The sequence below is a fragment of the Gymnodraco acuticeps genome, unplaced genomic scaffold, assembly GCF_902827175.1.
Source record: "Gymnodraco acuticeps unplaced genomic scaffold, fGymAcu1.1, whole genome shotgun sequence".
Lineage (NCBI taxonomy): Eukaryota > Metazoa > Chordata > Actinopteri > Perciformes > Bathydraconidae > Gymnodraco > Gymnodraco acuticeps.
In genome coordinates this window covers 1231121-1255863 of record NW_022992289.1, presented here as the reverse complement: position 1 = coordinate 1255863, position 24743 = coordinate 1231121, and the positions used below count along the sequence as shown (strand labels likewise).

Sequence of the window (24743 nt, the reverse complement as noted above, 5' to 3'; positions counted from 1 at the left end):
TTCGGCTGACTTTTATATTTGATCCAATTGGTAGATAGGCTGTATTTACACCATAAAGGTGCACAGCTGATGTAAAGGTACACCTAGTGGTTAAAGCATGTTATTGAATTTCATTATTTTTATTATTAGATATTAATAGGATCCCTATAAAGTATATTCATTACTCGTTATTCTCTACTAATAGTTCACTAAAGACTGTATATAATTACTATTTTGCACATCCCTTTCAAGATTTCAAGATTTTCTAAGGTTTATTGACATATCATATAGGCCCACACAACTATGGTGTAGTTCTGCATTGAATGAAAAACTTGGGTCGCAGGTTCCTCAATAGCTTATTACAAGACATCTATCAATATTTGTGCATTCCTCCAGCAATGTTAACTATGTTGAAGCACTTATTTTAACTGATATTATACATCATGTATTATACTCTTATAAGATGTATGTAGATATTTCATCTCCGGCCTTGTCAGGTATTGAACAATCAATACATAAAGAACACAGAATTGTTAAATATAAAACACAGAATTTGTGTGATTATACTAAATGATTTACAAATAAACACCACTGCATATGTACAACTGTAACACATGCTGATGTAACGCAAATGTTTCCAACCTGGGATCAATAAAGTATATCTTATCTTAAGCTGATCGATGGCTACTGCCATATTTGCAAAATTTGCCTCTGAACCTTGACAAGTGCATGTTTCAGGCTTATCAATTAATGTAATGTAATGTAATGTAATTGTCACAATCTTAAGGAGAACCCAAATGCAGCACTCGAGAAACCAAGGAGAATTGGTAATACACTTTATTGGAGATTCCACTGGATCTGAGGAATTCCAACCGAGCAGTTTAACGCACCGGAGGACAGCGGGCAGAAGGTGAGTCAGGGACAGGCAGAGAGTCAGGGAGTAAGCGAGGCGGTCAGCGGGGATACAGGCAGGGTCGGATAACAGGCCAGACAGGATAGTCGAGGGACAGGCAGGATCAGGGAACAGGCAGAGCAGGCAGATCGAGGACAGGCAGGGTCGGAACCGGGTAGGCAATCTAGTTTCAAACGCGGGAAAGACAAGCATGAGGCAAAGTACAATCTGGCAAAGAGTGTGTGTAAGGTGCGGGTTTAAATACTGGCAGAAGCTAATGGGTGCAGAAGAGAAAGAGAGTGAGCTAATGAGTGGGTGTGGAAAACAGGTGAGACAGGTGAATGGAAAACTACTGGTGAATGATGGAGCAGACTATGACAGTAATGTTATCAATTAACAACAGGAGGGGTCAAAAACATAAAACCAGCTGTTAAATAAAGCTCTTCTGACCTTAGCTGGCATGTGTATATATATATATATATGAATGCTGCCCATTATGGGCACAAGCAATTTTCACCCATTTATTAATTATATGTTTTACATTTGAGTGTTTCCTATCCCCTAAACCTCCAGGGATGTACACAGTTTAATACTGGCAACTTCTTATTATGGGAAATACGAAAACGTCTTTTAAAACTACAACTCCCAGTAGAGACGTGCCATAGATAGAGAGCATGTTGCGAAACAGAATAGCCAGCATGTGTAGTTCTGGGGACGGGGACGGGGTGGGGGGGGGGGGGAGGGGGAGACGCGGTGAACCCGTTCAAATCCAGTTTTGGACAGTCTGACGTGGTTCCATCCCATTTCAAGTGCTGTTCGAGAATCGGCGTAACCCTCGGAGCACACTCTCCAATCACAGAGCTTGAGGACTATCACGGGGTTTGTCAAACAGAGCACATGGTGTAGTCCAAACGATAGCTGGGGATTCTGGGTAGTGTAGTGTTTTCTGCCATCCTTTACTCAGAAAAAATATTTGTTTCTCCGAATCGAAGGAGAAAAATACAAAAGCATTGCACACAATTTAAACCAATCAATGTTGTGTAATTAACAAGGATAATCTGGTGTTTTTTAGTCGATGAGTAGTGCAGATATCACTGTAAAATCAATCGACAGTAAGAGGAATACTTACTTCCGGGTGTACAATTCTCCGTTATCCAATGGGAATGGACGCTCACATTGCCTTTAAGGGCAGCCGACACAAACGAATGCCGTGCTTCCATGAGCGTCAAATCCCGCCGCAGATGGGAATACATTGCAATCAGTTGAAAGCTATTTGCGTCCCTTTATGACGCTGAAGGAGCCTAGGAGCGTCACAACTGCACGCCACGGACACTGACCAAACGTCGCTCCTGGACGCTTAGGGAGTGAGAGTGTGTTGCCCTCAGATCTGGATCAGTTCCCCCCTCTCTCAAACTGGCTGCTGTCACACCCATTCTCAAAAGACCTGGCCTCACACCCGACATCATGTCTAACTTCCGGCCCATCTCAAATCTCCCCTTTCTGTCAAAAATACTTGAACGTGTCATTGCCTCACAACTAAAATCCCATCTCAGCTCCAAGGACCTCTTTGAGCCATTTCAATCCGGTTTCCGATCAAAACACAGCACGGAAACAGCTCTTCTCAAAATCACAAACAACCTCCTCCTCTTCTCTGACTCCGGCAACCTGAACATCCTCATCGTCCTTGACCTCACCGCAGCATTCGACACCATCAACCACACCATCATGCTGTCCCTCCTTGAATCATCACTCAACATCACCGACACCTCACTCTCCTGGCTGAAATCCTACCTCACCTCATCAGTTTATCAACATCAACAACTGCACCTCCTCCACTGCTCCTCTGTCCCAAGGTGTCCCCCAGGGTTCGGTGCTTGGCCCCCTCCTCTTCATCCTTTACATGCTCCCCCTTGGCAAAATAATTTGTCGCCACAACCTTCAATTTCACTGCTACGCCGATGACATCCAACTTTATATCTCATCAAAAACCATCATCCCCACAACACACTCCACTCTCACCAACTGTCTCTCAGAAGTAAAAGCATGGATGCAAACAAACTATCTCCAACTGAACAGTGCCAAATCAGACATCATCATCGTCCCCCCATCCCGTACCAAAACCATCCAGAATTTCAACTTCACCCTTGACGGCAACACTCTATCCCCCCCCCTGACATCCGCAACCTCGGAGTCATCTTCGACAGTCAGCTCAAATTCAATCACCACATAAACCAGGACCGCCTTTTTCCACCTCAAAAACATTGCCCGTCTCCGCCCATCACTCTCCTCCTCTGCTGCTGAAACCCTGATACGTGCATTTATCACATCACGACTCGACTACTGCAATAGCATCCTCTACGGCAGGGGTACCCAATATGACCGGTCGATCTCGAAGGTAGTGTGGGTAGATCGCATGGCATTTATTTAATTTTTTTAAGTTAGCCTATCCTCCATCCTTACTATGGCATTTGCCACTTGATTGGCGTACAGGTAAGCCAGTCTGAGATCTCATATTCTCTAACACGCAGTTCACCACGCATGGGCTGCAAATGACAGACGAGCTGATTACCTAGTTAGTCAATTTATACAATTCTACTAAAGAAAGGGTATAACATGTACTGAGTTTTATTGTGCCATACGGGTTGATGCAGTTATGAGGGGGCCTCACCTCCTCATCTGAAGCGCAAATGCCACAGTTTATCCGCCGTTTAGTCGTTTAGCTCAAACCCCCCCCCCCCCCCCGCTCGCTGGGCAGGGGGGGGGGGGCAGAGGCGGCCCTGTAGGTAGATCATTTGGGCGTGGTCATTTTAAAAGTAGCTCCCAAGCTGAAAAAGTGTGCACACCCCTGCTCTACGGCATACCATCCAACCTCCTCAATAAACTCCAACATATCCTCTGCTGCCCGCCTCCTCACCCGCTCCCGAGACCACATCACTCCCTTCCTCCAGAACCTCCACTGGCTCCCCGTCCGTCAAAGAATCGACTTCAAAGACCTGCTCACTCCCACAACCAATCAGAGACTGCACTGACCTCACCACCTTCAAAAAACTCACCTCTTCAATCTGGCTTTTAATGTGTGATTGTTTTTGTATTGCTTGATTTTAACTTGACTTTAACTATATTTATTTGTTATTTTCTTTTCGCTATCTCTGTAAAGCGACTTTGAGCACCTGTAAAAGCGCTAACAAAATAAATGTATTATTATTATATCTTTACATCTCTTATCGTATGAGTCTTATCCAAAGAAAGTTTCTCATTACAAAGCAAGGTTATTTTTGAGTATAGTACACACAAAACGACAGACTTTGGGTTTAATGAAACACAAATTAATACAAATATGCATGTATACTTTGTGTTAATAACAGTGTGTCGTTTTATAGAGCTCTTTTTAATGGTGAATTGGTTCACAGGACAAAAGTGTTTCAATCTAACGGCTTTTTAATATTTATCTAATTTAAATGGAATAAAAACATTTCAAACTTTATTTAAAGACTAAAATCAAAAACTTTTTCGCTAAACAAACATTTAAAAATCAGATTTTCAGATGATGTTGTCACTCTCGACCAGATTGTGTAACATTTTAAACTAGAGAATGCAATTCCTGAAGAAATTGCTAGTGGGAGTGCTTTATGCTGAAAAGCTGACGCTGAATTGCTATGCTGAAATGTAATGTGTAAGAAGAAAGTGAAGAATTTAGATTGAAATGATACATGAATACTGGGGGCTTGAATGTGTGATGAGAGAAGAAAAGAAAGTAAAAAGGCTTGGAAAAGCAGCAGAATATTTGAACTGCAAACGTTTGAACTAACTTGATGGTGAATGATCTGTCACCATGCCAACGGCATGTGATGACATCCCATAATACGCTTAGATGCGTTGATGGCTGCATCGTTACTAAACGAAGTTTTGGGCCGTTTGGAGCATTTTCACTGAAGTTATGAGAAAACCGTGTTTCATGGTGAGCATTGTGTTGCCATGGCAACGGCATTTGAAGAAATCTCAAAACTGTCCCGTAGATGTCTTCACGGCTGGACACATATGAAGTTTGAGCACTTTTTGAACATTATCATAGGAGTTATAGCGACATCGTCTTTTATGGCGAGGGATGCGTTTCCATGGAAACGGCATATGATGACACCCCATAATTGACGTAGAGCTGTTGAGGGCAGGACCATTAACCATTATCTGAAGGCTGCTGCTCTGAGCATGTCAGCTGGAGTTATGACATCATCGTGTTCCATGACACAGGTGTTTATATTTGAGCTAACGAGGTGTGCAGAGATCAAATGTTTCCATTGTTCTGAATGAGAGATAAACCTCTTACATGTGAACGTTTTGTGGAAGAACCATAACAGATATCAGTGACATTTCAAAGCGTGAAGCATCTCAAGGACCTTGAGTATCTGAAGTGTGCTTTTTGTGTACTTTCGGGTCAATAATGTGGCCTTTTTGGCAGATTAACTAAAGGTGTGCGGCTGCTGTGAGGAAATATCAGCCTGAAATTACAATGGGCTTTAATGGAGACATGTTGAAAGTTTTTGTCACTTCATGCCCTCAAGACTAGAGGCATTTTGTTTAATTTTTTTGCTTAATTTGTTTTCATTTTTCAAGCTAAGAGATGTTTTCCTACATTTGACATGAAAAATTATGTCTCAGGAATGTAGGGTTTGGGAATTATGGCGGGTTTAAACAAATATATGAAGGCGAATTTCAAACTGTCCTCCACTCTAACTCTGACATCACGCACTCTGCCTTAACGAGCTGTGCAATGTTAAAGTTAAAATGTTAAACATTTGATGAATTATGGGCTATATCTCGGGAATTATGAATGTTATGAACCGTAACATGAGAAAAGTAATAGCAATCGATTCCCGACCGAGCTGAACGTTTGATGTTTGAACGGAGTTTCTGCAATGTGGATGTCGAATGTGGGAGAAGAAGAGAGCAGGCGGAATAATAAAAAATGTTGTGTGTAGAAGAACAGATAGTTAACAGCATTCCCACTACATGAAAAGAAGGGATAGGCAGTCTCTGGAATATTTTCCATTAGCTCAGTTCATATCTTTCTTAATAGTCATCTCACAGAATGAGGAACACTTTTAGTTTACAGTAATAAGACACAGGAAGCATTTTTGGAATAACAAAGCAGTGTGATCAGTGTCCTCTGCTCTGAAACTGTGCTACTACTTGAAGAGGCCCTACTGTGCTTTTGGTGGGTTTTCCCTTCTATGTGTTCGATAGGTTTTTGTGCATGGTCTACAACGACTACATTGGACTCCTTTGTTTACTTCAGTGACATCCCTATGTAACACTCGCTCCAATTTATTATACGTGATAGGCTAAGGGGGGGCGGGACATCTCTAAGCGGTTGACCAATCACAACAGAGCCTGCCAGCTAACCAATCAGAGCAGACTGGGCTCTGGTTTCAGACAGAGGGTGAAAAGAGGTGCTGCAGCACAGGCAGTATGAGAAAAATAAAGAGATTTTTGAACATTAAAGCATGGAGACATGTCCCAGGAGAGACACTACATACTGATATGAACCTGAAGTGGAAGATCTCTGCATTTTTCAAAGATGTAGGTGGGATTTTACAGTAATCAATTTTTTTTGTAACACCTTAACTGCCAGCTAAAAGCAGCTGTACCACACATCTTAAAGGAAACACTCTGTAATATTATGTTAATGATGCAACTTATAAGAATGTCATCCACTTGGCTGCATTACAACTCTAATGTGCGTGACAACGGCTTAGTTTAAACCCTCATCAAACAGACTGCAGACTGTTAAGGGTTTTCTTTCCTCATCGATCTTCCCTCAGTGTGTCTGTTTATCAGTAGCTTTACTTTGAGTAACAACACACCTTAGGTATACACCCTGCAGGTTGATCAGACCAAAATGAGGCAAGGCAAGGCGAGGCGAGGCGAGGCGAGGCGAAAAGAAAAGAAAAGAAAAGAAAAGAAAAGAAAAGAAAAGTCTTCAGCCTGGATTTAAAAGTAGTCAGAGTTGCAGCGGACCTGCAGGTTTCTGGGAGTTTGTTCCAGATATTTGGAGCATAATAACTGAACGCTGCTTCTCCATGTTTAGTTCTGACTCTGGGGACAGAAAGCTGACCAGTCCCTGAAGACCTGAGAGATCTGGATGGTTCATAATTTAGCAGGAGGTCAGAAATGTATTTTGGGCCTAAACCATTCAAAGCTTTATAAACCAGCAGCAGTATTTTTGAAATCTATTCTTTGACACACAGGAAGCCAGTGTAAAGACTTCAGAACAGGAGTGATGTGATCCACTTTCTTAGTGTTAGTGAGGACTCGAGCAGCGGCATTCTGAATCAGCTGCAGCTTTCTAATATATTTAGTGAGACCTGTGAAGACACCATTGCAGTAGTCGAGTCTACTGAAGATAAAAGCATCTACAAGTTTTTCCAAATCCTGCTGTGACATTAGTCTTTTAATCCTAGATATGTTCTTTAGGTGATAGTAGGCTGATTTAGTAACTGTTTTAATGTGACTGTTGAAACTCAGGTCAGAGTCCATGACTACACCTAGATTTCTGGCTTTATCTGTTGTTTTGAACATTGCACACTGAAGCTCAGCGCTAACTTTTATACGTTCTGCCTTGGCTCCAAAAACCATTACCTCAGTTTTATCTTTGTTTAATTGGAGAAAGTTCTGACACATCCAGTCATTGATTTGTTCAATGCACTTACTCAGTGTTTGAATTGGAGCATAGTCTCCTGGTGAAATGGTTATGTAAATGTGTGTGTCATCCGCATAGCTATGGTAACTTATTTTATTGTTTTTCATTATCTGAGCCAGTGGTAGCATGTAGATGTTAAAGAGAAGAGGCCCCAAGATGGAGCCTTGAGGAACCCCACATGTCATATTTGTCAACTCAGATGTGTATTTACCTATAGAAACAAAGTTGTTTCTGTCCTTTAAGTAGGATTCAAACCAATTTAAAACTGTTTTCGAAAGTCCCACCCAGTTTTCCAGTCGGTCGAGTAATATGCTGTGGTCAACAGTGTCAAACGCAGCACTGAGATCTAATAATACTAACACTGAAGTTCTGCCACTGTCTGTGTTTAAGTGGATGTCATTAAAGACCTTTACAAGAGCAGTCTCAGTGCTGTGGTTTGGACGAAAGCCTGACTGGAACACATCTAAACAGTTATTTAAATGCAAGAAATTACTCAACTGTTGAAAAACAACTTTTTCAATGATTTTACCTAGAAATGGCAGGTTTGATATGGGCCTGTAATTGTTCATTACTGAAGCATCTAGATTATTCTTTTTTAAGAGCGGTTTAATGACTGCAATTTTCAGGGCCTGTGGAAAAATACCTGAATGAAGAGATTTGTTTACTATATGAAGTAGATCTGAGGCCATGCAAGGCAAAACATCTTTGAAAAATCCTGTTGGAATAATATCAAGGCAGCAGGAGGAGGATTTCAGAAGTTGAATAATGTCCTCTAGGTTTTTATCATTAATCTGATGGAATTGTGTCATGGTGTTTGAATTGATGTTAAGTGGAGATAGGGACAACACATTTGCTGTACCTGATGCAGAGGCACTGACTGCTTGTCTGATTTTCTGAATTGTGTCAGTGAAGAAGGAGACAAAATCATTGCATGCCCTGGTGGATAGAAATTCAGAGGCTACTGACACTGGGGGGTTAGTTAGTCTGTCGACGGTAGCAAACAAGGCACTTGCATTGTTTTTGTTTTTGGTAATGATGTCAGAGAAGAAAGACTGTCATACGTTTTTCAATTCCAAATTATAAAGGCCAAGTCTCTCTTTATAGATTTCAAAGTGAACCTGGAGATTTGTTTTTCGCCACCTACGTTCAGCTTTTCGACATTCTCTTTTTTCTGTTTTCACGGTCATGGCCTTTCTCCATGGAGATATTTTCTTCCCAGACACTTCCTTTACCTTAGTTGGAGCAATGGCATCTATAACATTTTTAATTTTTTAATTCAAATGATCTACTAGCTCATTTACTGAGATGTTGGCAGGGGCAAGTGTGGAAGAAAAATTCTGAGTAAACATTTCCCTAGTATTTTCAGTTAAATATCGCTTTGTGGTTACCTCTTTTTGAACATTTTTGTGAACAGAAATAGAGCTCTCAAAGAAAACACAGGAATGATCAGAGAGTGCAACATCAGTCCAAGAAAGAAAGAGAGAGTCCAAGAAAGAAAGAGAGAGTGCAAAGTACCAACTTTTCAACCAGGGAGGCATTTTCCCTTCGGAACACATTGAGAGATCAATAAGAGCTCATTCATAGTCGATCAGTGATACATACTGAGGGTTTTCAAATTCAAATGGAGTTTCTACTGTAACCATCCACAATAACAGGGATTAATGGGCCCACACTTGAATGGAGCTTAAAACTCATAATATTGAAACCAATGACAAACCTTTCCCCTCCACCTGTTCGTGTTTAGTTCTTCAAATGTTATCGTACAAACTGAGAAGGAGAGGATCAGATCAGGTGTATTTAGTTCGAGGATTTAAGGACTTGAAGGGGCTGATTCACAAATGTATTCACACACAGACTTATAAAGAGTAAAGTAAGCAAAAATATATCACTATTTACATCAAACTAAAGGGTTCAGTATTTCTGTCAAATATTACTCACAAGTTATTATTCTCACAAAACTGTTCCTGTCAGTGCTGTGAAACTGAATTAAGAAAGAAAATATATTTTTAGTATATTCAAGCATTTATTAAACTAACATAAACATGTGCTTACTGTCTATTATTGTAAGGGCGTTACTTATATAATAAAGCCAAGAGAATCAGGTACAAATATGAACTTCTAGTAAAAGAGACATTAGTTTCTTTCCATAAAATGTTTTTATTTTACATTAGCAGGTGTTACTCAGTCCGTTTGTACACTTTATCGTTCGTTTTTTCGGAGGAACAACGCTAGATGCTTTCGTTACAATACTGGAGAAGCTGTGTTTGTTGTGTTTCACTTTGACATTTAGTTTGAACCCATAAGGACCCACTTTGACACGGGTGTCACATTAACTTTAAATGTTCTGCCTTATACAGCTTTAGCCTTTATTTTCAGCCTGTCCTCCCACAAAAAACGACCATATAGGTTGATTGTTCAGCAGCATACTACGACCCAGAGTCACGTTTTAAAGTGTAGCACCTCTAGTGGTCGTGTAAGAAACAACATGCTCCCGTTGATTGCAACCGCTCCGGAGATTCTTTTATTCACAAATCCTAAATTGTGGAATAGTTTGGCCATTAAAATGCTTTTTTATTAGATTTCTAGCGAGAAGTGTATATTGTACTTTTAAAATCTACGTCCAGTGGGTGTGTGGGATCTATAGTTTGATAGATATTACGAAGATGATTTGAGGTCCCGCCAGGAGAACGTGTATATACTACGTCTTTACGCAGCGTCCATGTAAAGTTGCCGTCAACCCTCACGGGGTGAAAACAAATAGTTTTTTCGGAGTTTAGACACTACAGAGTTTCCGAAGACACTACACTACCCAGAATCCTCAGCTATCGTTTGGGACTACAACATCCGCTTTGCTTTACAAACCCCATGATTAGTCCTCAAGCTCTGTGATTGGATGTTGGAGTGGCAGTGCGACAAGATTACGCCGAGTGTCAAACAGCTCTTTGAAATGGAATGGAACCACGGCAGACTTTCCAAAACTGGACTCGGACGGATCCAAAATAAACTATGCAATATATTAGACGTTAAGTACTTTGTCAGACTTAATATTTATCTGTTGATATCCCCAACTTTTTTTTCTTATTCAAAAGAAGACCTTAACTTAAAGTATTCTTTAATGTTTAAATAAAGCCTTATTAGTTTGTCTGTTTTGCACATCCTCCTCTTAATATCTTTGGACGTCCTGCACTAAACTGTTTTATTGTAGAGATCACTACAGTATCTTCTTGATATTTTATATTCTATATTTCTATCCTGCCTTCTACTTTCCCCCTATTTTGTATGTAGGCTACTCTTAATATTTAAATGTTTTCATCAAATATAACATTCAACAACAAAATTCAATAATGTTTTAGCCACTAGGCGGTGCGGGTTAAAAAAACAGTGGTCTAGTGTCTCCCATCACCCAAAACCCATGACTATTCTCTCAACTCAGTATATTATATTCTTTAATTCAAAGAAAATCAGTAACATCTTTAAAAAACAAGTCCCTTTCTATCAGCTGTGCGCCGTTATGGTGTAAATACAGCCTATCTACCAATTGGATCAAATATAAAAGTCAGCCTAATTAGTGTTGATACTGCAAGGAGACGTATTGTGTGAAGAGAAATGGAAGATGTTGTTTAATTGCTGATATATTTATGATCCACGTCACGTATTCAGTTTCGGCGGCATTTCTTCCAGTTTGTCCAAAGATCTTCTGATCAGGGCTCTATAAATAAATAACTACGGCAGATGTGTAATATTTAATGCAGCCGAACCGTGTATTACAATGCCGTTATGTGATGACTTCCAAAGAGAAAAGCAAGAACACTCTTTGGAAAAAAGTATTTTAAATGTTATATTTTTTTAAATGTTTTCCGATTTCATATCGCATAAACACCATATCCGGATGTGCATTGCGGCTAAAACATCAAGGATTATCAAAACCTCTGAAAAAAGAAATGTGTCTCTCAGAATCGAAAGAGAAAAACCTATGGGAAAAACACAAAAGCATTATACACAATTTAAATCAATTAATGTCGTATAATTAACAAGGATAAACTGATGTTTTTTAGTGGATGAGTAATGCAGATATCACTGTTAAATCATTTGATCATTGGTTTTATTATGAAAACTTCGAGACCGGATATACTGTTTTCACCCCGTGAGGGTTGACACTAACTTTACATGGAAGCTGCCGCATACACGTTCTCCTGGCGAGACCTCAAATCATCTTCGTAATATCTATCAAACTATAGATCCTACATATCGACTGGACGTGGATTCTAAAAGTACAATATACACTTCTCGCTAGAAATCTAATCAAAAAGCATTTTAACGGCCAAACCATCCTACAATTTAGGATTTTCCAGAGAGGGTTATTTGTGAATAAACGACCCTCTGTAACGTTTGCAATCAACGGGAGCACTAGAGGTCGAAAACTTTAAAACGTGATTATAGGTCGTATTAAGCGCTTGAACAATCGACCTATTTGGTCGTATGAGTTGGAGGACTTGTTGTTTATTTTATCTCATGAAGTCCCTAAGTGACACACACTGAACAGTCTGGTGGGTTATGGTCCAGGACATTTGATTTTGTGTTCCCATGACAACATGCCCATGATGTCCATGAGCTACATTTGAAAAGCTTACAAATAATTAAAATGCTTACATAACATGTCCTTTATTACATTTAACCTGTTGTGGAAACATTTATTGATCAAATTGATATGAAACAAATGAGACAAACATTGCTGTGTCACATCGGGACGTTAACCCTAAACTTTCACAGTAAACCCAAAGTGACATATATGCACAATTAGAAATATGATTATGATCTGCTCAGTTAATTTAGCTGATTCAATTATATTGAGTTAATATGTTCTTATTCTTCAATTCAAAGAATGTTCAAACTAATTTAAACCAAAAAATCATCCTCATTAATTAAGTTAAAAATAAGAGTTATTTCACCATTAAATCCCAATGTGACCATTATGTCACATTTCAGATATTTGACACGAGGGGGGGGGGGTTCTTGTCAGAAATGTGTTCTAAGTGGTCTATTTAGTCTAAATGATGTTCCCCTTAAGTTTCCCAAAAGTAGAAATGGGTCTGGGTTCTTATGAGTTAAGAGAAACTTGTTCACCAATTAATTTTCTTGAGGTTTCTTACCCAGAGCTTTCAGTGCTCTTTTCCCACCATCTACCTTTTGAGAAATATCCACAATTAAGACAATGGGGACTTTACCAGTAAAACAGTGCCCCTCTACTTTGTAAAGGAATGAGACATAAACACCTCCTTTTGCTCAGTTTCTTTTGTTAAGCAAGGGTGAGGTCTGCTTTAAAGAAAGGGTAACAACAAAAGAAAGAAATGTGTTCAATCCGAGAGCAAAGTGTCCTATAATGGGTTAAATATAGTTTCTAAGACCTCTCAACTTTGACAGGAGTATAATAAAGAGAAACACAAGGTCTGTGACAGTTGTGTTGTATTTTAATTAAATTAAATTAAATGTGAATGTTTGCATAGTTTAACTTAAAATGAATCTTATTGATCTTAAAGCATCTGCTTGAAAACAAGTGACATTACTTTAAGTTTTTTTTTTCTTTCACATTCAATTGAAGTGTGGAAGGGTGTTTATTTATAGAAAAATGTGTAAAGGAAATCAAAGTTTCCTTGACTGGAAACATATCAGGAAGCCATCACAGTATTCTGACGGGAATTAGATCACACCTTCGGCCTGATCTGTATTTCACTTTACAGGCAGTGTTCTCACTGACGGTGACGTCTGTGAAGCAACAACGGATCACATGTCACGATGAGTTACAATAATGACAGGAATGTGTCATTGTCCATGGATAAAAGTTATTTCAACTTCTTTGATTTGCCCTCACTGCTAAATGATCAGTTCATTTTATTGAATTGTTGGCATTGTGTTACTGAAAATTATAGTTATATTTTCTTACACTTAATATTTATTTAAATGTTACCGTTATATCAATAAAAGAAAATCAGCTTAAATCACTGACTTTATTTACAGATACTCAACTCAAGTAATAGGTTCTAGAAAGATGTTCAAAAGAGCCCTTTTGTAACTTTGGCATACTTGTATGCTCAACGTGTGTTTTTATGAATGTAGGTCAAGAATTTAGACACCAAACGATGTAACATTACATTTTAAATAAATCATTATCTGCTAAGGTAAAAAAGAACGATGTAATTAAGCTCAACATGTAAACTACATTAAACTTGAGATTCAGTTTCTAATTTATTTTGTATATATATATTGATTGTTGTGCTTTTATTTAGGTCTTAATGCGTGCAATTTGTCTGTTGATTGTGTATATATAGGTATATACATATTTTTATATATATTTGTATTTTTGTATTCAGGATTGTGGGAAACGGTATTTCGATCTCTCTCTCTGTCACACTAACTGGAAGATTGACAATAAAGTTGACTTTGACTAACAGATGGGTTACGTCTCTTTCTCAGAGAACCAGAGTTTCCTCTTGTGTTTGTTTCCCGGATTCAACACATCATGCGGGTTGTCAGTCAGGTGCAGACAAACCTGTTCCAGGATGTTGCAGAAACCCCCTAATCCTCCTTCCTCCTCCCTCCTCCTTCCTCCCTCCTCCCTCCTCCCTCCTCCCTCCTCCCTCATCCCTCATCCCTTATCACCCACAGCAGCATCAGTGCTGATCATTCTCACAGGAGCTCTCACACAGAGGAGCAAAAAAAGCTGAAGAAACTTTCTTTAAACTCCACGTCTGACTCTCACACCTCAGGTAAGTCTCTTAAGAGACCTGATTACTGAGTGGTTACTTTTAATGTTTTGTTATTGTTCATTTTAATAATATATAGCCACTTCTTTCTCTTATTGTTGTTTGCTGTGTGATTTCAAAGACCATTGTCCTTTATGACGTTTTTACTTTTCCTGGAATAGATGAACGATACTGAGAAGTGTTCTGGTTTACAGATAATTAAAGAACTCAATATTACTTTAAGTTTGTAGATGTTTAAGTTTGCTACATTTCTCTCAAAAGCCTGACAAAGAACGTAAGATGGACTATTAGTAGATACAAAGTAAGAGTATAGAAGTAATCTTTTTTTAGTGATTTCATCATTTTGCTGAGGAAAACGAAGGTCTGAAGACCTGATTGTGATTGTTTTATTTTCGTATATCATTTTAAAGCAGGATTTCACAAATGTATTAACTCTAACAATTATAATCCATTACTACAAATGCTGTATTTGTAAAATTCATTATGTGTTTTCAAAAAATGTACAATCTTGCTTAAATTAAAGAGTGAAAGAATATTTTTGGGATTAATTCAGATTTTTGAATAAAACTGAGGGTCAATCGGTGATGGAAAGGCTCTCAAATCAGACATGTTCAACATTAACTCTCCATTGTTTGTCGATCACTGTCATCCTGATAGAAATGGAAGGAGGATTGATCGTATTGGCCGCTGCGTTGCTGCTCTTTCTGTCACCAGAAGTCCAGGGAACGGCTCATTTGTCTTTTTCCAATAATACACAGGTGGGAGTTCTTTCACTGCAATCCTCTGAATGTAAATGACCTGCTTGACCTTTGTACTTCAAACAGGTAACCAACACATATTTTTCCAAGGACCAATTTCCTTTGTATTTTGAAGGGTTGATAATAATTTACAAATACATTTTTAAATGTAGCAGCTCATTAATAAAAGGTCAGGTTGATCTGTATAGTGTAGTATTTAAAATCTGCCATATTTCCTCGGTCTGGACTTCTCTTTCCTCTTTCATTGAGAAGTTGTTGCCTGACTTCAAGACTCAAATTCATAACTTTGCCAAACAAAACACGGCTCTGATTCTAAGAGGTCCATAATAATAAAAGTATCAATATTTAAAACAAATCAAGAACAATTCTAAATAGCCTAAACATTGACAGGTACTGGTCAAGATCCAAAACACAGTGGACGCTACACTTCCCATAATGCAACTCAATAGTTTCTAGACATCTCACAAACTTAAAAAAGCTTTTTGAAATAAAAATAGGACATTATGTAACATGCCGAGTAAACTGACAAATTGTCAAATTGGTGAAGTGTAACTCAGCAAAGCAAAACAAGTGTTAGCTACTTTGGCCATTAAACAAAAAAAGAAGACCATTTAATAAAAACAGTTGACAGAAATGTTTGAAGCTAATGCACCAGCACAACAAGTTGTTGGTCTAATTTAAAGGTAGTGTAGTTGCAGTATTCGTCTTGCTTTCCCGAGTTTGTATCCTCATGGTTGATTGCTGAAATAGTAAATCACTTTCTACACAAAACGTCAGCTAAATAAAATGTAATCTAACTACAAAATAGATGAAGGAAAGAATGAGGCCAGCTGAGAGTAGCCGCAGATCTTTAAAGGTCACCTATTATGCAAAATCCACTTTTTCATGAATACTTTTTTTTTTAAATGCTTAAAACATACTATTGATTTCAAAACTACACACAAACAGCTATGTTTTGCCCTTAAATACCCCCCTAGGAATAGATCCCTAACACACAATGAAGTCCATCATCTGATCATCCTCATGTCCCCTCGGTGTAAAGAGATTCTGAACGTTTCAGGAAAAAATATTCTCTCACTTTTTGTCCTGATCCATTTATATAAAAAGTTAAACCTGTCTGAAAATGAGCTGATCAGATTTTGGCCACTTTATGATGTCATAACGATTTTTTGTCTTGTGTAACCATTAGCCAATCACCAACCGAGGGTAACCCCCCCCCCCCCCACCCACCTTATCACCTGAATCTCCTCCTAGAGCACCATTGTGTTCTTTGTAACCAAATCTCTCTCAGAGGGGCGTGGGGAGGGGCTCCTTATTTTCATCTAAAGTAACAGACAGAGAATCAGCACTTTTGAATCAGGGCTGAAACAGAGGGGATTATGGGTAATGCTGCAATGATCTGTTTGGTGTTTGGAGCCAAACACTTCAGAGACATGTTTGTATATATCTGAGACCTATAATATATTGATGAAAAACGGTATAATAGGGGACCCTTAAAGCCTGTGTTGATGTTTCGATGTGTGTCTGACAGGTGAACATCACTCGAGATGGCTGTGGAGTCTCCAAACTGTGTGTGGAGACTCCAAATAACTGTGACCCCTCTGGAAACTCTCCCTGTCTGTTTGCCTCCGCGGTCTCCTCCGTCCCAGTGCCTCCCAACGGGGTTGAACTCTCCGTCGAGCTGAGCGGAGAGTCTGCAGGATACATCGCTCTGGGACTCACTGCCAACGCCTCAGAGGTAACACACACACACACACACACACACAATCATGCAGTGTGGCCATGTTTTATATATACATACAGTTATTCTATCAGTGCATGTATCAAAAGTAGGTAAAAAAATCTTCACTTATAGGAAAAATAGGTAGAGTAACAATGTAAATACTGCGTAACATCAGGGCAAACAAAATCCCACACAGACAGAAGACAAACAAAACAAAAAGTAACAAGTAAATAAATAGAAAACCATCCAGCTAAAACAAAAATGTCTATAATAAACCAGTGTGGCCAATTTCAAGCACCTTTTTGCTAAATTGGACTCCTAAATTGTGTCTTATGTCCATTTTAAGCAGCAAGAACCTCAACAGGGCTGGGAGGATTACTTTATTACGTTCTGAGGTGTTTAGTGATTTAGAGGATCCAGCCCCTGAAATAGGACACATACATAATAACATAATAGTTGCCTACATTTGTTTGAGGAACACCATACGGCTGCTTTGTTTCCATAGAGAATTAATAAACCGGTGTTTTATTACCTGATATTACAATGATGTGTTATGTACTCACGCATCAACGTTTCATCTTGTGTGTCACGCAACATTACCCAGATGCCAAATATAACATTTCATACATTTAAGCTAAGATTTAAACTGAAGGAAAATGTCAGACTGTCATCAATTGTGCAACTTCTTTAAACGCTGAAGATATATAGCATAAGACCACTTAAAAATAAGTTGAATATTATACTTTCATGCTTCAGAATGACCTTCTTGTGTTTGTGTATTGTGCTGCTGCCTTTCTGTCTTTTCCAAATATAATTTATACACTCTTGATGCATCATACACTTGTTTTTTAAAACAACAACAACAATTTGTTCTCGTTATTTTATTAACACGTTTTCTCCAACGACTATGACAAAATAATTTCACAAATATTTTTCTTGTATTTTTTAAACGTTTTATTGTAAATCGAGCACTCAAACCTCAGAGAACATCACGTTTTATTTGTAATAACTTTAATTCTGTGACTTTTCCTGAATTTTCCTCCCGTCTCCAAACACTCTGTCAAAGTTGTTGTTATAATTTAGCAAAAGGGGCATTTTTCCCCAATTTTCTATTCTATTCTCCACATCAACAAATCAGAGTTTTTTACACGAATATCTTGAGGCATAATGTGCAATGACTTTCCAGAACTATGTGAGACCTGCAGGAACAAAAAAAGACATGATGCAAACAAGGAAGCACACACACACACACACACACACACACACACACACACACACACACACACACACACACACACACACACAGAACGTACAATGGCCACGCAAACACCAGCCATCTCAGGTGAACACAGAGCCAAAACAAAATGAGCTGGAAACTAAACTCCAGACGCATTAACAAAGACACTGTACTGTAGCTATGTGTCATTGTCTTCACTTCAAGGAAGCCATCTCATCTTTTCACCAATATTTCTTTCCGCAGGGGACCAGCATGCTTGTCATCTGCGCTCAGAACAGCTCGGACAACGGGACGTTCTTCTTCCGGACAATGCAGAGGAACAACACTGACAATATGCTCACTCCAACTGAGACGGTGAGATTTCAAATGTACACTCATACAGAGAGATGTTGGCATATTCATGTATTCACACTTAGGGAAATGTACTTATTTATGTGATATGAAACAATGGAGAACCAGAAATTGAAATACCTTCATATCTTTTTTTCTACTGCTTACAATGTAATCTTAATATGAGAAAATGATAGTGATTTAATGAATGCACATATTGCTCAGATACTCAGATTATTGTCCATTCATTCAACTGTCGCACATTTAATTTAGAATACTGATAGTTTCTTAATCTAGAGAGATCGTTCATTTCGATTTGTTTGCACCTGTTTGCAATCAAATGCCAACATTAGATTGTACATTAGATTTGTACATGTGAAAACTGAAAAGTCTGGTTTTGAGAGGCAGCTGCTGTTAGATTCGAGTTGCTCAGTGAAGCAGATGTTATCCTTGGCTTCAGCACACAGCCTTGGAAACAGTTATTACATTATCTATCTTTTTCTAGAGAGTGAAAGAAATCCGTGGCATGGTGAACGGAAATATGATCAAGTGTGAGTTCACTGTCCCCAACGTGAACGCCTCCAACATCAGGAGCAGTGAAGCCACTACCTTCTCCGTCCTGCTCGGGAACGGAAGCTTTAACGGAAGTAAGTACACTCACAGATACACACACTGTATAACTATTTTATTTATAAGTGCTTGATTATTTACTGTCTTCTCCCTTTTGGCATACATTTAAAAAATATATCATTACAGATTTGCACGCTTATATCCAGAGATAAGAACAGATTAACTACTTCCACTTTGAAATGTTTATGAATAGATATATGATTCTGTATTCAATGCATTCAACTATATCTTCAAGGTTTGTCAATACATGTCTAACCTCCCACTGATCTGTCCTCCTCTTGTGATTGTTCAGGTGTTCTCGGTGCCTTCAATCTCTTGTTCGGCAGCAAACCACTGGACCTCACCAAACCCGACAGCAACGTCCCCCCCACAGCAGCACCCACCACCATGCCCAGCAACACCACCATGCCCAACAACAGTGGAGCTCTCCAGCCTCATGGTAAGAAAAAACACATATATAATTTCTCTCCAGCTTGAGGTTTTCAGAAGCTTCGGTCCAGAAGTATATGGTGTCCTGATTCAACACATTTGAGAGCAATCCACGACTAGTAACTAGATACTGAGAGATAAGATCAGTAAATGGTGGGAAGAGGAAAAACTTTGTATTGTTCCTACAGTGTCCTGGAAATATGGAATTTAGTATTAATTATGTAAACAATTTTTTTAAAGCTTCATTGTCCTTATTTGTTTTAGACTTTTTTGAGAATGTTTTATTACATAATTTTCTATGTTTTTTTAATGGCATGCTATAATATAACATTTGTTTATACTCATGACATCTATAAGTACTTATTATACCATGATTGTTATGATATTTTGTTTTAACCTACTATATTTTTCTATGACATACTTTGATTTTTTGCAATTGCTTTTTAAAGCATATTGTTTTCCTTTGTAACATAGCATTAAATGTGGCATATTATGACTTTTTAATGCTCTACTATATTATAACTTTTTATGACGTAGAATTATGAGTTTCTTAAAGCAGGTTGAAATATGACCATCACTATACAAATGACATGTTTAGAGGATCATCTAGAGTAGAAGGGAGATTCTTAGACAAAAAAACCTCCATTAATTCACATGGTTTTTGGGTGAAGGTATTTAACTGGATCCATCTTTTTTTAAACCTCTGCATATAAAACTGGATATCTGTAAAACAAAGAGAAAAAAGGAGGCGCCATGGTAACAATCAAACAGCAGAGGAGCTTAATGATTCAATATTTTGTGATAAACATCTTTCTCCTCCTTCCCTCCAGCTGTGCTGCTCCTGCTGAGCGTCCTCACGCTCTCCGTCCTGCTGAGAGTCTGAGAGGAGAGAGAGCTGTCCAGTTTGATGCCATGAAGAAAGAAAGAAACCGAGTGTCAAGCTATTTATTAAAAATATTTTCACTGAACTCATTAAGACATGTTTGAAGGTCATTTTGCACTTTGTTTGTTCTTGAGATGTACTTTGTGATCAAACTCCAGATTAAACACTTGTTATGGTTCAAATGTAAAGCGTATTTGAGCATTAGGAAGAGCGCTATACAAATCCCATGTATTATTATTATTATTATTATTATTATTAATGATGTTATTAATTTCCTGCATAGGGCTATAGAAAAAAAGTGTTTTAATTACAGTTTTGCATTTATGTAATATGTTTCCATCTGATCCAGCCTATCTAGCACCTCAGGTAGTTTTTATAAACACACATTTGCAGGCTTTGAATTGTTTACTGAAACTAAAGTAAACTTCAACACACATTCAGGGAAACCCAAGCCAAACCAGCTGTGTCATTATTGTGTTTGAATATTTACATGTAAAATGTACTGTGACTGTAAAATACTTTTTAAAGGGAAATAATAAATGATTAAATTACATTTTAATTGTAATTGTTTGTGGAGTCATGTCATTAACAGAGTTGTTATACACATGTTGAAAATGCATCATGGTACACATAACAAACCATGACTTTAGGACCGCAACGCACAATTCAGGTAGCTACTGAATAAAATGTGAACGAGTTGTGAAAAATGCCAGTAATAGGGCGAAGCCTGCGAGCTAGTTCAGGCAGTCAACTCGAGCACCAATGATACATTAACACGTGACGCACCTCGTCCCTCTTACAACCAACCAAACACATTCTCCTAAACATGCCGCTCTATTTAAGCTGCCAGGTCTTCCTGCCTCTGCCTCGCTAGCTGCTGCTGCCACTGCTGTGTTCACTTGCTATTGCTGCTGTGTTTCATCTTGCTGCTGCTCGCCTGCCCCACCACCACCCCAGCTTCCACCTGTAGGCTCGGGGGATAGTTATCTAATCATCACTCAATGTTCTTTTTTAATCTGTGGAGTGATGAGGCTCGAGCCTAGACGCCAAACTCAAACTATATGCTGATTCTAATAAACATATTAAGAAACACGTGAGTTGTCTGACTGAAAGTATTTAAAGCTGACAGTGATTGCAATTTAGTACGGTCTTATTACCAGTTTAAAACTATAAAACACTCAGATATCTCTTGAATAAGACAGAAGTAGAGGGCACATTTTCACCATAAAGCACATCAAACAGGGAATCTATGCTTGAAACGTGACTTTTTCACAATAACTAGGTTTTTTGTCCGAGTCAATCAACTAATTGATTCAGCCATATTCTTCTTATCGTGTCCACAAGGCAGTCAGTTACAGGGCTTGGTTAGATGTGGTTCAGCCACAGCTGAACACATTGCTGTCCCTTCTCATTAAACTCTGCTAAATCTGATGTTGTGCAGGGTTGCTCCAGCAGGGGGCATATCAGGAGATGTTGCATGGTTTGTGGTTCAATGCCGCAGTCACACACAACGTCCCCGTCATTTAGGTATCCCCATTTGGCGAGAGTGGCTTTTGCACGTCCAACACCAGATCTTATTCTGTTTAGGCATTTCCACACTGCGTAGTTGGTGTCTGCTCCAGGGGGCAGTGCCTCGCTCGCCTTTAGCTCCATTGTTGTTGCTGATGGGAGGTTGTCAAGTCTTTCTTCCCACCGAGTGACTCTGCTTATGCTCGGTGTTCCGAGGGGTGGGACGCTCTTCAGGAAACTTTTCCTGGATTTAAGGCGGCTTTTGGCTGGCACAAGGCCAAGGAGAGGATGTCTTTGGTCAGTAGACTCAGCCATAGAATGACATCACCTCAGCATCATTCACAACAACTGAAAAAAAAGGGTTTGTGATTTGCCATTAATCTCAAAAATAACATTTTAAACATAATTCACAATTATGACTTAAATACCCGTTTCCTTATGTAAAACAGACAAAGTTAAAACCTTATTCAAAGACGAAATCAAGGAAGAAATATTTGTAGGAAGGAAAGACTGACTTTCAAAGACAACAGGTGAGTATGTTTTAAACACCAGGCCACACCGGAGTGGGTGGTGCTGTTTGAATGTTCGCTCAATCACAGACCCCGGCTTTCCGGGGTGTTCTATGACCCAAAACAAGCATCCTTTCCCAGTACTGCGCCACCGCCATCACAGCTCGGTGGTAAGAGAAAGCTGCTGATTGATTGATTGAAAAGTTTATTAACAGCTTGTATATTGGGTACAGTACAGTACAGCTCAAAACATACAATTGTTAAGGGGATGCAGACCAGAGAAAGACTTTCGTCTTGTTTACATCAGGGTCCCCCATTTCCAATTCATCATACCATTTAAGACATATAAGACATATTTGACATACAGATGGCTTATTTACAATTTACATACAGGTGGTTTTTTACATACAGATTGCTTATTTACAATTTTCATTTTAGATTTCGTTCTAATACATCCTAACCGGACATTTAAGACATACCAAGTCTACAGATATACAGTTAGTAACAGAGTCTAAAATGCGAGTATATACATAGATGGGGGGGGGGGGGGGGGGGGGAAGCTGTCCATTGTACGGCAGGTTGAGATTTGTATCATTACCGGGGCCAGTTTTGCTCAGAGCTTCATAAAACGATGGCCTGTAGTCAGGGCCGTCCCTGGCCAACTTGGGGCCCCAAGCGACATTGTGAGATGAGCCCCCCCCCCAATACAATATAATTCCTGTTTATTATTATTATCAACACAGTTACTTTTTTATACAGTGAGGTAAATGGTAAATGTGCATGTATGTCGTTCAGTATGCGTTTACAGGTGAATACGTCTGCATTTCCTGCCAAATACTAGCCTCAAAAAGATTAAAATATAATTAATGCAAATAAACTACTTCTACTAATAATAATAATCATAATCATAATCAATTCAATAATATAAATACTATATTGTTTTATTATCATATAGTTGTAATATAGTCAAGACAAAACATGCTTATGACATGCTCAAAAACTGATATCTCTTAAATCTGTATTCAAATGTAGTTCCCTCTGTCAGCAATGTATCAACAACTACACACACATTTATATCAGTATTTCTCTGTGTTGTGGTTGACATGATAATGACTGTTAGGAGTTAAGGGGAGAGGCTGAGCATCACCAACCCAGTCTCACAAAAAAACGTGTAATCACTACGTTGGTCCACAACGTAGGACGTAGTATTTCTACAAAAACGCCTCTGAAATTGTAAGATCCCTACGTTTTTTTTCACCATTCATTCCAATGGCTGGCGTCTACAGTATGTCACGTGATCTTCAAATTTCTCATGCAGAAAGCCGAACTTTGTTTTATTCTCGGTGTAAAAGGCCTATTTTAAAGTTAATTTGGCCATTAAAATGCGTTTTGATGTAATTTGATGAGAGAAATATGAGTTTTTATTTCAGATTATGTGTGCAGTGGATGCACATGATCTTTAGTTTGCTAGTTATTATGAAGATTACTTCAGGAAATTGTGTCTATACAACGTTTTCATTGTCACCAAGGTGGTTGCTAGGGATGCTGCTATCAATATTATTTCTGTTATACGTTATTTTCCCCTGTGCAATTCTCCATTTACTCAACAATAACACATAATTATCCTTGTGTTTATTTATTTAACTGTCCTGAGAGTGGAGGTCTGCAGGCACAGGCAGGCTCCCATGGTCAGGACCGAGGGTCGGAGCAGCTAATTTGCTTTACACAATATTACACCCGGAAGTAAGTATTCTCTCCGCTTCGCTTGACAAACCCCGTGATAGTCCTCAAGCTCTGTGATTGGAGAGTGTGCCGAGCGTCGAACAGCACTTGAAATGGGATGGAACCACGGCAGACTGTCCAAAACTGGATTTGAACGGGTCCACCCCGTCCCCCCCTCCCCCACCCCGTCCCCAGAACTACACATGCTGGCTATTGTGTTTCGCAACCTTCGCAACATGCTCTATGGCACTCCTCTACTGGGAGTTGTAGTTTTAAAAGACGTTTTCGTATTTACCATAATAAGAAGTGGCCAGTATTAAACTGTGTCCATCCCTGGAGGTTTAGGGGATAGGAAACACTCAAATGTAAAACATATAATTAATAAATGGGTGACAGTTGCTTGTGTCCATAATGGGCAGCATTACCCACATGCCAGCTAAGGTCAGAAGAGCTTTATTTAACAGCTGGTCTTATGTCTGTGACCCCTCCTGTTGTTTATTGATGAGCCTGAAACATGCACTTGTCAAGGTTCAGAGGCACATTTTGCAAATATAGCAGTAGCCATCGATCATCTTAAGATAAGATCTACTTTATTGATCCCAAGTTGGAACATTTGCGTTTCATCAGCATGTGTGACAGTTGTAAATATGCAGTGGTGTTTATTTGTAAATTATTTAGTATAAT

At 38.9% G+C, this 24743-nt stretch overlaps 1 protein-coding gene across 1 annotated transcript; it reads left to right on the top strand.

The window, feature by feature from the left end:
• Window positions 1-812: 812 nt before the first annotated feature.
• LOC117540832 (putative ferric-chelate reductase 1) lies at window positions 813-20884 on the top strand. Its single transcript, XM_034207702.1, has 8 exons — window positions 813-889; window positions 14232-14332; window positions 14987-15087; window positions 16619-16825; window positions 18291-18401; window positions 18883-19024; window positions 19300-19446; window positions 20267-20884. Exons 3-8 carry the CDS (start codon window positions 14989-14991, stop codon window positions 20317-20319), a joined length of 759 nt encoding a protein of 252 aa, XP_034063593.1. The 5' UTR covers window positions 813-889; window positions 14232-14332; window positions 14987-14988; the 3' UTR covers window positions 20320-20884.
• The last annotated feature ends 3859 nt before the right edge of the window (window positions 20885-24743 follow it).